The sequence below is a fragment of the Carcharodon carcharias genome, chromosome 9, assembly GCF_017639515.1.
Source record: "Carcharodon carcharias isolate sCarCar2 chromosome 9, sCarCar2.pri, whole genome shotgun sequence".
NCBI classification, from domain to species: Eukaryota; Metazoa; Chordata; class Chondrichthyes; order Lamniformes; family Lamnidae; genus Carcharodon; species Carcharodon carcharias.
Genome location: NC_054475.1, coordinates 96,799,944 through 96,814,157, shown reverse-complemented (window position 1 = coordinate 96,814,157; position 14,214 = coordinate 96,799,944). Strand labels below are relative to the sequence as shown.

General features: G+C 43.2%; 1 protein-coding gene across 1 annotated transcript; it reads right to left on the bottom strand.

Moving 5' to 3' along the window:
• Positions 1-3,458: 3,458 nt before the first annotated feature.
• On the bottom strand, positions 3,459-9,483 carry irg1l (immunoresponsive gene 1, like). Its single transcript, XM_041194782.1, has 6 exons — positions 9,384-9,483; positions 9,208-9,265; positions 8,452-8,639; positions 7,899-7,991; positions 7,417-7,622; positions 3,459-6,053 (listed from the first exon to the last, which is right to left on the bottom strand). Exons 1-6 carry the CDS (start codon positions 9,399-9,401, stop codon positions 5,135-5,137), a joined length of 1,482 nt encoding a protein of 493 aa, XP_041050716.1. The 5' UTR covers positions 9,402-9,483; the 3' UTR covers positions 3,459-5,134.
• Positions 9,484-14,214: the final 4,731 nt, after the last annotated feature.

The window sequence follows — 14,214 nt, the reverse complement described above, 5'->3', positions numbered from 1 at the left end:
CTCTCCAGGATGCGTTAAGGGGCCTTCAGAATTAACCAAGAGAGGTTCTTAGTATACTTGTGTTAACCCATACATCTTATCCTGCAGGAGGAGTACAGAAGGATCATGGAGACTAGTGAACTAGCCGTGTGCCTTGTGGCATACAGAGACCGAAGATGATGAAAAAGAGAGCAACAGAGGCACCTGGCTGCACAGAGGGAAGAGCAGCACCCTCTGGAAGAAGGGGCGGCTGGGGATCCCACACACACTGCAGAAGAGCCAAGCAAGCAGTTGCTGGTGGGAGCCGAGCTTGACCCAGGGTCTATAGATGCTGCCTTTCATTCTTGCAAATGACCAAGAACCAGTGTTGCTGAAGTCTGCGCATGTCTCGGGAACTGGTCGGTCACATCTGCTAGCTACTGCAGGATTTGGCGCCAAGTGGGCAGGGAGGGCATCCACTGCCAATGGCCGTAAAAGTGACAGCGGCTCTCAATTTCTACACCAGTGGCTCCTTTCTGGGCTCCACAGGTGACCTCTGTGGGATATCATAAGCCTTCGCCCACAAATGCATCCATGAAGTCACAGATGCCACCTTCACGAAGGCACACAACTTTGTGCATTTCGCTCAGGACCAGTACAGTTAGAGTACAAGAGCAATTGGATTTGCCCAGGTCTCGGGTTTCCCACAGGGTGCAGGGCGCCATTGACTGCACTCACATGGCACTCAGATCTCCATCACAACAAGAGGTCGACTATGTCAACTGCAAGGGATTTGATTCACTGAATGTGCAGCTGGCGTATGACCACCAAAAATGTATCCTGCAGGTCTGTGTACGGTTTCCAAGGAGTGTCCATGACTCCTACATTCTGAGTCAGTCACAGACCTTGACGTCTTCCAGGGTCTACAGAGGGTGCAGAGATGGCTTCTTGGGGACAAGGGTACAGAGGCCGTGACTGATGACACCTCTGTGGCAGCCTCAGGCTGCAGCAGAGTGAAAGTATAACAAGGCTCATGCTGCAACTCGCAACTTGGTGGAGCATACTATTGGGATGCTGAAAATGAGGTTCTGGTTCCTGCACCAGTCTGGTAGAGACCTGCAATATAGTCCACAAAAGGTGTCATGCATCGTCATCACCTACTGCGCCCTTTACAACCTGGCACTGCAATGGGTAAAAGGAGCTGGCTGAGGAGGGGATGGAGGAGCTGGAGGTCTCCTCTGATGAGGGTGAGGAGGACTTTGAAGGTGACGATGATGGCGATGAGGCCCTCACACTGGCCAGATGAGGCAGACATGCTCGGGAGGCCCTCATCGCTGCTAGATTTGTGGAGGATGTTGACAACATGCAGTGAGGAGACACCATAAGATCCTCACATTGCATCTGTGAACGTTTGACTCCAGCCTGGCTTATGGCAGTGCACATTCCCTCTGTGATAATGTTCCTGTCATGGAAACGCAGTGGAGGCCTGAATAGTTGCTGGATTGCAAGAAGATGATGAGGACATGCAGTGTGGACACTCCATAGATCTTCACATAACTTCTGAGAATGTCTGACTCCTGTCTGACTGAGGGCAGCTCATTTATGCTCTGTGATCAAAGTTGTATCATAGAGACACAGCCATGAAACTTTAAAAGCATCTGATCCTTTGTCCGCCTTCAGCTGGCTGTTAGTTTCATTGGATATGAAGCTTTATTCTAAATGAAAGCTATAATTGTCTTTGCATTAAATTACACAATCCTTTAACTGCACTTTGCTGATCCAGACCTTGCATTGACAATTTCCTGTGGTCATTGCCAGGAAGGTGTTCCAAGGCCTCCAGATATTCTTAGTGACATCTTGACAGATGCAGGCAATCCAATTAGACTAGCTGTTGAGCACTGAGATATCCTTTAAGTAGTGTGACTGAAAGATGGACATATACATGAATGATTTTTTAAAAAGTCTCTGCAAAAGAAGCATGCATTTAGAAAAGTGAGCATATAATCAACATTTTTTTGATTATTCATTCATGGAATGTGGGCATTGCTGGCTGGGCCAGTATTTATTGTCCATCCCTAGTTGCCCTTGAAAAGGTGGTGGTGAGCTCCCTTCTTGAAGTTCATGTGATGTAGGTACACCTACAGTGCTGTTAGAGAGGGAGTTCCAGGATTTTGACCCGACAGTGAAGGAACGGTGATAAAGTTCCAAGTCAGGATGGTGAGTGGTTTTCTGTTCTTGTCCTTCTAGATGGTAGTGGTTGCGGGTTTGGAAGGTGCTGTCTAAGGAGCCTTGATGAGTTTCTGCAGTGCATCTTGTAGATGGAACACACTGCTACCACTGTGCATCGATAGTGGAGGGAGTGAATGTTTGTGGATGGGGTGCCAATCAAATGGGTTGCTTTGTCCTGGATGGTGTCAAGCTTCTTGTGTGTTGTTGGAGCTAAACTAATCCAGGCAAGCGGAGAGTATTCCATCACACACTTGACTTGTGCCTTGCCCCAGGATGTTGATAGTGGGGGATTCAGCGATGGTAATGCCATTGAATGTCAAGGGGTGACAGTTAAAATCTCTCTTGTTGGAGATGGTCATTACCTGACACTTGTGTGGCACAAATGTTCCTTGCCACTTGTCAACCCAAGCCTGGATACTGTCCGGGTCTTGCTGCAGTATCTGAGGAGTCGTGAATGGTGCTGAACATTGTGCAACCATCAGTGAACATCCCCACTTCTGACCTTATGATGGAAGGTCATTGATAAAGCAGCTGAAGGTAGTTGGGCTGAGGATACTTACGTGAGGAACTCCTGCAGTGATGGCCTGGAGCTGAGATGACTGACCTCCAACAACCACAATCATCTTCCTTTATGCTAGGTATGACCCCAGCCAGCAGAGAGTTTTCCCCCTGATTCCCATTGACTCCAGTTTTGCCATAGCTCTTTGATGGCACGCCCAGTCAAATGATCCCTTGATGACAAGGCTAGTCATAAGCTAACAAATTAAATTGCATTGTTTATTGTAAAATTATCAAAATTAACATTTAAAGTATTATGTTATTGGTTAATCAAAACAATTATAATAACGATGTATTGAGTTACATCAGAAATGTCTAATCTATGATGTGACACATTTGGAATAGAATGGATGCATTTACAATATAACTGTTCAAGTGTCAGTTCAAATCAGCTTTGCTTTACACCCATGCTGTAGTTATGGTGTGAATGCAGCCTAAATCTTGAGTGAAGGCTTGGCTGGATGCCAGAATGAAGTGGAATGAAACTTCCTGAATGATGAGGTCTTGCTCCTCTTCTGTTGGAGTCCATTCAGGCCTTAACACTCTATTTTGTGCAAGTTTAATGTCAATCTGAAGCTGCAACTGCTTTACTCCAAGGCTAAACTTGTAAAATGTATCCTGAGATCCAGCAGCTCACACTTTCTGAGGTAAAAATCATTACAAGTGCCCTATTACTTTGTGCTTTGTGGCCATCCATGTAACCTAAGGTATTCTGTTAAATAGTGTAAGTTTTAATTAAGTAATCATCAGAGCATCACATAATTTAGAACAAAATTTTTCTAAGCATTTCTGTTTACCTGCCTATTAAATAAATTACATATTTTACAGTCAATTGTTATCTTTACATATATCAAGTAGCAAATATCAAAGTTCAGGAAATTACAAGTGGAAAACACCAGGAGGCTGAAACTCCTGCGGTGAGAGAGGGTACAACTTGAGAAGATTGTCCATATTTTTGGTGGAACCCAGAATCGCTGGTTTTATAAATTGCAATCAAAGGACAGTTGAGACTTCCACTTTTCCCCAGCCCAGGTTCACAGTTAGTTTTGGAGTTATATTCAGAGGTGTTCTAAATTCACAAGCTCTTTAGGCCAAATAAAAGCCATGCCTGTTGAGAATAGACATGGGGTTCAACTTCAATTTTTGGGTGGCCAACTGGTAGGGCTTGCTGGCCACCCACGCGTAACAGTTGTAAAAAGATGGCCATGATTTTGAGGCTCCAATCTCGTTCACTTTGAATTGGGAAGCTGAGGGGCAGTAAATTGGCGACTAGATGCAACTTGCCTGATACAGGCTGGCCAACATTGGCTAGGGCAGCTGGCAACAAGATTAGTTTGGATGTGGGAGGGGTTCCAAAGCCAGCAGTAGCCCAAATTAATTGAAATTATTTTTGCTTCGCTCAAGGAATTATCATCAAGTATACAGCTTTTTCTTTAAAAAGCAATCAGGGTCCTACATACATTATTGAACCTTGAAAAACCATAATAAAAGGGACCATGTGGTGATAGGCCTTTGTTGAAATTCCAGCTGATCAGCAGCATTTAAGGGATGAGAACATTACCTATCTCCCTCAGGAAATGTGGCATGTCCAGCACAAATTGGGAGAAAATGCACAAGAACTACCTGGGGAGAAATCTCAAGGAGTGGCATTGTTTCCTTCAAGCAGATTAGGACAAAAGCCAGGCTGGTAAGACTGGCTGTCCTAACAAATTCAGACAATTTATTCCGTTTGCTCACACTGTGGAAAGCCATGCAGGTTTGCAGTGGGGCTCCACAGCCACATTAGAATGCACAACAGGTGACTACGCACACAAGCAACAGCCATCCTCCAAAATGGAGAGAAACCAATGACAACCTTTCTCCCATTACCACCAACTTTGGGGAATTAAAATTAACCCCATGAATGGCATTATGGCCCTATTAAAGGCCCCAAAAGTGAAAGGGGTAATATCTCTCTAAAAGCAAATTACCTTGTGATTACAGCTTCTTTGTTCCCTGCAGTGATGATTTTTTTCAACTAATTTGCTACATCTCACAGGGTACCACTCCATTTGTCCCACACCTCATCAAGACAAGTGCACATTGATGGGTGTGGGTTGCTGTCCTAAACATTAAAATGACACCTGCCACCCGCACCCTCCCCCCCAAAACCCCCACTCACCACTCCACCAATCCCGGAAATTTGGCCAGATGCCAAAGAGCTGACTAGTCAGTGGAGGGAAGTCTTGCCCAGTTGCAGCAATGGACTGTAATACCAACAACTTCTGCCCCAAGGTTTCAGGAGTTTAAATCCTTATAATGCAGATTACACATCGCCTACCAAATATGAAAACCTATGATCAACCTGCTAATTAACATTTAAATATTAGTGCAAAGAAGTCGATATTTTTCACTGCAAATAAACAGTTAAAGTGGAACTGTCCCTCACTTCTTCAAGGTTCTCAACAGTGTTGATAATAGCTTCGATTTTGTCCTGCTCCAACACATATGAAGCATTATTTCTGAACTTGGTGAGCAGTGATTCTCTAGACAGTGGGCTTCTCCAGTGTCCATAGAAGGTGTCACATTTTCCCCTGAGCATATCGCTGTTCTTCAGGACCAGAACCACTTCTCCGTACATCTTCTCAAAACTGGCCACATTATCTTCAGGATGTTGAAGCTCCACTTTGTTAAGTAACTCATTGAGATCATCTCGTCGGAGTTTACTTTCCGTGAATGATTCAATGTTCACATCACCATCCAACAATGCAGAGCAGGCATTAAACTGGAAGGAATGGCGAGCCTCATGTTCTGACTCTGGGAATGGCCTGTTGATGTATCGGGAAATAGGGACACGCAGAATTATCCTGTCAATCATAGAGGGTGAAAAGGCACCATCATTATCAATCGCCAACTGCCTAACTGAGGCAGCAGCATCTACTACCCAATGCATGCCCAGATGAGCAGGGAAGCGCTTAAATGCAATATCTTGGTCCTCAAGCAGAAAACGTGTCTGCTCAAGTGGTGCAATCTTCTGAGGTTCGTAATCACCATAGAAAGCAGAAAATCCAAAGCAGCCAAGGGTCTTGTCTAGAATTTTCACATTTCCCTCCATCCCTTTAGAAGCCAGGACAGCTGCCTCAAAGCCTAGCCGTGTGGCATTGCCAATATGGATGGGTTTTGCCTGAGTGGCTGCATTGGCCATTGGTGCCCCTGAGAGTGAAGCTGCAATAGCCAGGGCATTAATGCATTGATTGGCATTCAGTGATAGGAATTTGGCTATGGCTGCGGCACTGCCCATTGTCCCAACCACACTGGGAGGGTGAAATCTGTTAAAATAAACAAAAAGATATTCAAGCACCTGATCCTTTTGCTTATTTCTTTGCATTACAGTAACACTTTAATCCAACAGAATTAACAGTTTGATTGTGATTAGTAGTTCTGCAATGTGCTCTTTTACAGGTCAGATCCATTGCAAAAATTTCCAAGTAATCTCACTACCCACCAAGCAGTCATTTACATAAATGCTCTTAATGAATTGTAATAAAACTGATAATTTTTGGGCTGTACCTAGATGTTAAAATGTATTCTTTAGGGTGTTGTATGTTCTTTTATTGCCTGGATTTGTGTTGTAAATAATAGAGGCTAGTAATGAGTAAATCAGACAGCAACTTCTAGCATCCGCATTTGAACAGTTGAACAGAGAAATTGGGAAGCTGCTGTCTGATTTGCTCTGCTCCTCCAAAACCTTTGCCACTCCAGTACCTCACTGAAAGACTTGGCACCTCAAATACATGACGATCATGAAGTTGTATTACTTACCCACTAAACACACCAGAAATAGGTTAAGATATATCTATTCCAATCTAAGTGATTTTTAGACAGCGTTGTATGTCTTAAGTCTGGGGGAGATGCTGGTATCATGGTAATGTCACTGGATAAGTAATCCAGAGATCCAGGCTAATACTCTGGGGGCACAGGTTCAAATCCCACCACACCAGCTGGTGGAATTTAAATTAAATTAATACATCTGGAATAGAAAGCTAGTGTCCCATTTGGTTCACTAATGTCCTTTAGGAAATCTGCCATCCTTACCTGGTCTGGCCTACATGTGACTCCGGACCCACAGCAATGTGGTTGACTCATCACTGCCCTCAGTTCAAGGGAAATCAGGGATGGGCAATAAACGCTGACCTTGCTGGTAACGCCCACATCTCATGAAAGAATGTGAAAAAAACAATTTCTCTGACCTTTTACAATGGTGAGTTTTATTCCTTCACTTTTTAATTTTTGTTGAAGATTTTTTCCTTTTTCCTATTCTTTTATTGTCTCTTAATCCCATCTTTGTTTCACTATTTTTATTTTATTTTCAGTAAATGATTTTACATCAAATTAAACATTCCAATTTAACTTTCTGGTTTGGACTCTGCATATCATTGTAGGGAGTTTTCAATTTGATTGGTTGAGGAGACATAAAGCTGCTTTGTGCTATTGACACAGGCCTCAGGTCCCCTTATTGAGGGTGCTACAGTTTTAATTTCTAATCACCAGGTGCTCCAATGCAAAAATCCATAGAAATTCTGTAGGCAAGTTTAAATTTAATGAATAGCTGGCACTATTCGTTCGCTAGTAGCCGCAAAATCTGGCCGTCACTGATGCAGCAATGTATGGAGTTTAATATCAGCACCTTACCTCTTAGGGATGTTGTTCGCCTCTTGGGAGAAACGCATTAACCTGCCCTGAATTTCAATGCCCACATTAAAGGCCAGCAGGAAGTCAAGACCACTGGGTTTGGAGTTTGTAGGCAACATCTGGGCAGCAGCTAGGAGAGCAGGCAGTACAGCTCCCGAGGGGTGAGTGGCAGGGTGCCAGGTATCATCGAAATCCATCGAGTGGGCCTGAAGGTGAAGAAGAGGCAACGCCCATATTAACTCAAACAAAAACAAAAACAAAAAATGCTGGGAAAACTCAGCAAATCTGACAGCATCTGTGGAGAGAAAGGCAGAGGTAACGTTTCGAGTCCGAATGGCTCTTCTTCAGAGCCTCATATTAACTCTATGGAAACAGTAAGAAATGCCAGAAGAGTCCGTTGAGATGAGGAGAGTTTTATCATTTTTTTTCTGGTATTTGTCTGGTATGTGAAGCCCAACGGAAGTAGAGTATAAATATCTTACCGCGACTCCATTGGTGAAAGCAGCCAGCGTGGGAGAAAGTTTTAATCCTTTGCGTCCATATACTGAGCTGATTGGATCTTGAGCAAACATTTGCTGTTGGAAAGAAGGGGAGCGGGTTAGAAAGTAAGGGATTGGACGGCTTAGTGTAGGAAATGGCCTATGGGGTGTCAGTTGGCTCAGGCAGTGATTATCATTGGACAATATATGACGAGTAATCATTGGATTGAGCCGCAAATCGGTGTTCCACTGAAATCACTGAAAATCGAGAGGGATGTAAAACGAGTTGGAGATTCGCTATCCCTCGATTTACGCACACTCCTTTAGATCTACCCCACAGACTTTGAGAATCAGCTTAGAACGGTCTCCAAATTAATCGCTTTCACATTGCGGCGGCTGTTAATTGTGTTTAAAGCTGTACTTTAACTGCTTGACGGAAACTGGTGCAGATATTAATGTAGGAGTCTTAATGTTACTGGGTCATTTTGTGGAGTACTCGTTCAGCACAGGGTGTTGCGGTGACTGTCTGCCTGAAACGAGTTCGTGTGTAAATTACCTGGCAGTAACTGAGGCAGATATCAAAAACATGGCTAGTGCTGCCCAGAATTCCGACTCCAATGTTATCCAAGATCATGCGTTTACTCCTGTGTAAAATCGTGTCTGAGAGATGATCCGCTTTGACTCTTGAGACAAATGAGCCAAAACTGCTTGTCACTGTCTGTTTCAAATCCGGTGCCTCGAAAGCTAGAGAAAACAATAGCGGTCATAAAAATGGTGCAAGTGAGGGCTTCATTTGTTTAAAATACATTAAATTGATTCCGCCAATTTAAAGCTATATACTTTATAAAACGAGAACAGATAAAAATCACGTTGGTAAAGGTTTAGACATTTCCCTGCCAGTGTGTGCGCTCTCATATGTTAAAGTTGAAATATAAAAACATATCTTTTGTTTCTTAGGTTTTATTATAGAATCCGAGATTTGGGCTGAAATTAGCTGACCCATCTATCCAACAACAAACAGCAACTTCGGTCACTTCATTATCGATCTACAAGCAATTCGTTTAGAATAGAATTGCTGTACGCTTTCCGCGATTGTAATATGTTGAACGGGTTTCGACGCAATTTTGTTTTAGTGCAGTCTTTGAGCTGAAGCAAACAGGATTACCGGGACATCGCACAGTCCTTCCCACTTTCAGTGTCGCATATTGCACTGTGCACCTGACTCCAGAAAAGAAGCATACACGAGTGGATAAACCGCTGTCATTTTATGTTAATTTCATAACAGACAGAAACCAGGCAGGAGAATATTTACCTTCGCGGGAAATGTTATGGTACAGTCGCTTTCCAACTGTGAAGCAAGGCGGAATTTTCTGAAGAGGAACAATGAATCAGTATTAGCAATTAATCTTTAAAAATACATTTAAAACAATAAAGAATTACAAATGAGCAAGAGTTAAATTATTTTTTCAAAGTTATCAAAATATCTACCTGCAGTTTGGAAAACATTGTGGTGTTTTTCTCTCTGTAACAGCACTTGCGATCGGGTCAAATTTTACTGAGTTATCGAATACTGTTCTCTTGAGATGGACATTTATATAGCATCTTGAAATTAGAGAACCGATAAATCACGTCACTCACTCTCCCCGCTCTCCACCCACGTTCCTCATGGTCAGCTGTTATTGCCAAAGATTTGAATAATTGTACTTTCCTTGATTTCCCCATTCTTAGATCAGAAAAGGAGGATGTAAAACGAGATGTCGTTGAACTTGATTTGCGGTAATTCCCTCCTACTTCCCTATAACTACAAAAATAATTCGAGGGAAATCCTTTTGCACACTTTCGTTTCTCTTTTGATTTAAGTAGGCGGTGTGTAAAATGGGTTGGCTATTCACAATCTTTGGTTTCGAATTTGACCAATTTCGCTCCGATGCCTTATAGTATACTAAAACGTTTTAAAGGCATGTAACCACAGCTTCTGCCTCATATGGGGGGTAGGATTAGTAAATTTGCAGATGACACAAAGATTGGCCTGGTGGTTAATAGTGAGGTTGAGTGTCTTGGGCTACAGGAAGATAGAGACAGGATGGTCAAATGGGCATATAAGTGGCAGATGGAATTTAACCCTGAAAAGTGTGAGGTGATACACTTTGGAAGCAGTAATTTGACAAGGAAGTATTCAATGAACAGCATGACACTAGGAAGTTCTGAGGAACAAAGGGACCTTGGCGTGTGTGTCCAGAGATCTCTGAAGGTGGAGGGGCATGTTAGTGAGGTGGTGAAAAAGGCATATGGGACACTTGTCTTTATCAATCAAGGCATAGATTACAAAAGTAGGGAGGTCATGTTGGAATTGTATAGAATCTTGGTGAGGCCACAGCCGGAGTACTGTGTGCAGTTCTGGTCGCCACATTATAGGAAGGATGTGATTGCACTGGAGGGGGTGCAGAGGAGATTCACCAGGATGTTGCCTGGTATGAAACATTTAAGTTATGAAGAGACGTTGGATAGACTTGGGTTGTTTTCATTGGAGCAGAGAAGACTGATGGGAGGCCTGATCGAGGTGTAAAAGATTATGAGGGGCATGGACAGGGTGGAAAGGGAGCAGCTATTCCCCTTAGTTGCAGGGTCAGTTACAAGGGGACATAAGTTCAAGGTGAGGGACAGGAGGTTTGGTAGGGGGGGGGGTGGTGAGGAAAAACCTTTTTACCCAAAGGGTGGTGACTGTCTGGAATGCACTGCCTGGATGGGTGGTGGAGGCAGGTTGCCTCACATCATTTAAAAAATACCTGGGTGAGCACTTGGTACATCATAACATTCAAGGCTATGGGCCAAGTGCTGGTAAATGGGATTAGGTAGGTAGGTCAGGTGTTTCTCACATGTTGGTGCAGACTCAATGGGCCAAAGGGCCTCTTCTGCACTTTATGATTCTGTGATATTATTATAACCCTCAATTGGAGAGGTTCTGAGACCTGGTGGAAATAGGGCCATAGAGCCTGGCTAATGACATACTGCCCTGTTCCTTGTTGTCACTGTGACAATCCTCCCCTGCCTTCCACTGGCTAACGTGTGCACTTCCTGATTCAGTTGGGGTGCTATAACGAACATAAGACACTGATTAATATCAGAGGAGAGTGATGTGCTGGGCAGACTGCGGTCAGTATCTGCTGGCAGTCCAGCCAAAGAGGATCCCAGTGATAAGTCTGTGTTTATTTTTGTGGGGCCAGGAGCAGTCGGAGTCCTCTGACCCATGCAAAACTACTACTGCAGGCCATTGTTGGCACAGGCTTACACTCGTCAGCCTCACCTCTCCAATCCTCCTACCCAACCCTGGCATCCTAAATGACCAGCATTGCTGTGGCTTAAAGGCACCAGTTGCTTCAAGATGCCCACTTGGCAAACACAGCTCACCAGTCAGATTGAAATGAGGATCAAGTCATTAAATCACAGTGGCCTCTTTGCTCCTGATTGATGTCAGATTGGTGGGCATAGCTTGGCCATTCAGAAATCAAAATCCATCCAAAGTACCTCATGTCAATAAGAACATTCCTTTGCCTCAAATAGCTCAATGATAAAAGTCAATACTACAGATGCTGGAAATCTGAAATAAAAACAAAATGCTGGAAAAACTCAGCAAGTCTGACAGCATCTGTGGAGAGAAAAGCAGAGTTAACGTTTCTGTTTTTCTCTCCACAGATGCTGTCAGGCCTGCTGAGTTTTTCCAGCATATTTTGTTTTTATCTTAATCCATGAATTTGATTGAAGCTGCAAACCAAACCAGAGTAATCTCAAACCAGTGAGAGCCAAAACATTGGGAGTCCAAAATGATGGCCTTTTTTGTGCTCGCCCGAGTAATAACAGAGCCCTGAAACAATAAAAACAAAAACAGAATTACCTGGAAAAACTCAGCAGGTCTGGCAGCATCGGCGGAGAAGAAAAGAGTTGACGTTTCGAGTCCTCATGACCCTTCGACAGAACTGTAGGTGACTGCACAAAAGTAATACCACCAACTCCAGAGGGTGGCAGTAGTGGTATGGTAAGGGCACAGGTTGGTTAAGTCAAACTACAATGCTGAGAAGGAACCTATTAAACAACCTCCCTAACTTCCCATCATCGATTAGCATAGAATAAGTGCCCTACCATCCATTCTTAATTAGCACATTCGTTTAGATAATATCACCAACTTTAACTTTAACACCTATGTGTTCTATTGTACTATTGTCGTTGACATCTTTTGATGATCTGCTTCTATCACTGCTTGTTTGTCCCTACAACCACACCAACCCCCTCCACCTCTCTGTCTCTCTATCTCTCTGCCCCCCACACATACACCTTAAACCAGTTTATATTTCAGCTCTTTCCTGGACTCGAACTCAAGTTCTGTCGAAGGGTCATGAGGACTCGAAACGTCAACTCTTTTCTTCTCCGCCGATGCTGCCAGACCTGCTGAGTTTTTCCAGGTAATTCTGTTTTTGTTCTGGATTTCCAGCATCCGCAGTTTTTTTGTTTTTATTATTATAGAATAAGATGACTGTTTTTTGGATTAGCAAAGAGGCTGTTTGTTTGGTATCATCTTTGTTACTTGCTCATTCAAGACGCATAATGTCCTTTTGAACCCACTTAGACTATTTAACTAAATTGATTTCACTGATAACCAATCCCACAACAAAATCCTCAGTAGTTCTGTCAAATGTGAGTTATTTTTGTGGATTGCGTTTCTCATTTATAAATACCGAATAAGGACACTTTCACAATGTATTTGCAATACTGCATAAGGAAACCAGAGGAATTCTTACTGGAGAATTTGTATTTTCTTATTATTCCTTTCTTGATTGCTTTTCTGTGCTTTTTGTATGCTCATTCTTTCCCCGCCCTCCTTTGCTTTTAATTATAATTTTGGCCTCACGTAGAATGAAGTTGATTTGGCCAGTATCTTGACAGACAAGTTGATTACACACCATATGATTTTAATTTCCATGGATGAAAAATGAACTATTGTTGGTTAGACATTGCTGTCCAGAACTAACTTCCCTTTCTTTTCAGCAGTTTCTTAAGATTTTACATTTCTTAAAATGCTTTGTATCTACATATAGAATGGCATGTACATACAGCATAGTTTTACCCATTTTTAATATGGTTTAACATGCTGTAGGACCAGAATGGACAACCCATGGGTGGTGCAACAGGTCAGGGTACACAGAATCTATTCTACATTTGCCAGATCTTTTGAATTAGACCACTCCTTCTATTCAGCAGAGCACCAAAGTCAGTTTGTTGTCAATGCCACCAGGCTAACTGTTCTTCTGCGGGATTATGTTGTGTGATTTGCTGTTGCAAAAACCTGTAGGAGGCAAGTCTTCAATACATTTTGTCAGTTTTAGGCAGAGACCATGACACCACACCATGACTAATCTATGTCTTACAGATGCTGAATACATATATTTGTGGTGAAAGAGGTAGCTGTTCTTTTTTCACAAGATGTGGGCATCGCTGGCTAGGCCAGCATTTATTACCCATCCTTAATTGCCCTTGAGAAGGTGGTGGTGAGCTGCATTCTTAAACCTATGTAGTCCATGTGGTGCAGCTACACCCACAGTGCTATTCAGAAGAGAGTTCCAGGTTTTTGATCCAGTGACAGTGAAGGAACAGTTCCAAGTCAGTATGTTGTGTGGCTTGGAGGGGAGCTTGCAGGTGATGGTGTTCCCATGTACCTGCTCTCTTTGTCCTTCTAGGTGGTAGAGGTCTCAGGTTTGGGGACAAGCTTTGGGGAGCCAGGAGGTGTGATATTCACCTCTGACCTGCTCTTTTAGCCACAGTATTGATACAGCTGGTCCAGGTGAGGGGTGGGGTGGGGAAGAAGGGCAAGAGTAAATTGATACATTTTTTCCATTGAGAGCTAAGCTAGTCTGTACATCATGGGTGCACCAAACATTTCTGGGAACCGGCCCCAGCAGACAGTTTAATGGATCACTTCCCAGGAAAACAAGTGCTGAACAGTTGAATTTGTAAGCTGTCCTCTCCACCATTCATCCAATAGAGAAGGGCAGATATAAAAAAGGAAAGATTTCCATTTCCAAATTGCCTTTCTCAACAACAGGGCATCCCAAAACACTCTACAGCCAGTGAAGTGCTTTTGACATTTAGTCACTGAAGAAATGTTAGAAATGCAGCAGCCAATTTGTGTATGGCAAGCTCCCACAAACAGCAATGTGACAATAACCAGGTAACCTGTTTATCTGATGTTGATTGAAGGGTGAAGGTTGGCAAGGGCACCTGGAAGAACTCACCTAATCTTCTTCAGAATAGTGCCGTAGGATCTTCT

What these genes read in the sequence shown, in the direction of transcription:
- irg1l (XM_041194782.1), bottom strand. An exon ending in CCATAACATTTCCCGCGAAG is followed by an intron (nt 8,640 to 9,207) that starts GTAAATATTCTC and finishes TGTTTTCTCTAG; the next exon opens with CTTTCGAGGCACCGGATTTG. An exon ending in TCTGCCTCAGTTACTGCCAG is followed by an intron (nt 7,992 to 8,451) that starts GTAATTTACACA and finishes TCTTTCCAACAG; the next exon opens with CAAATGTTTGCTCAAGATCC.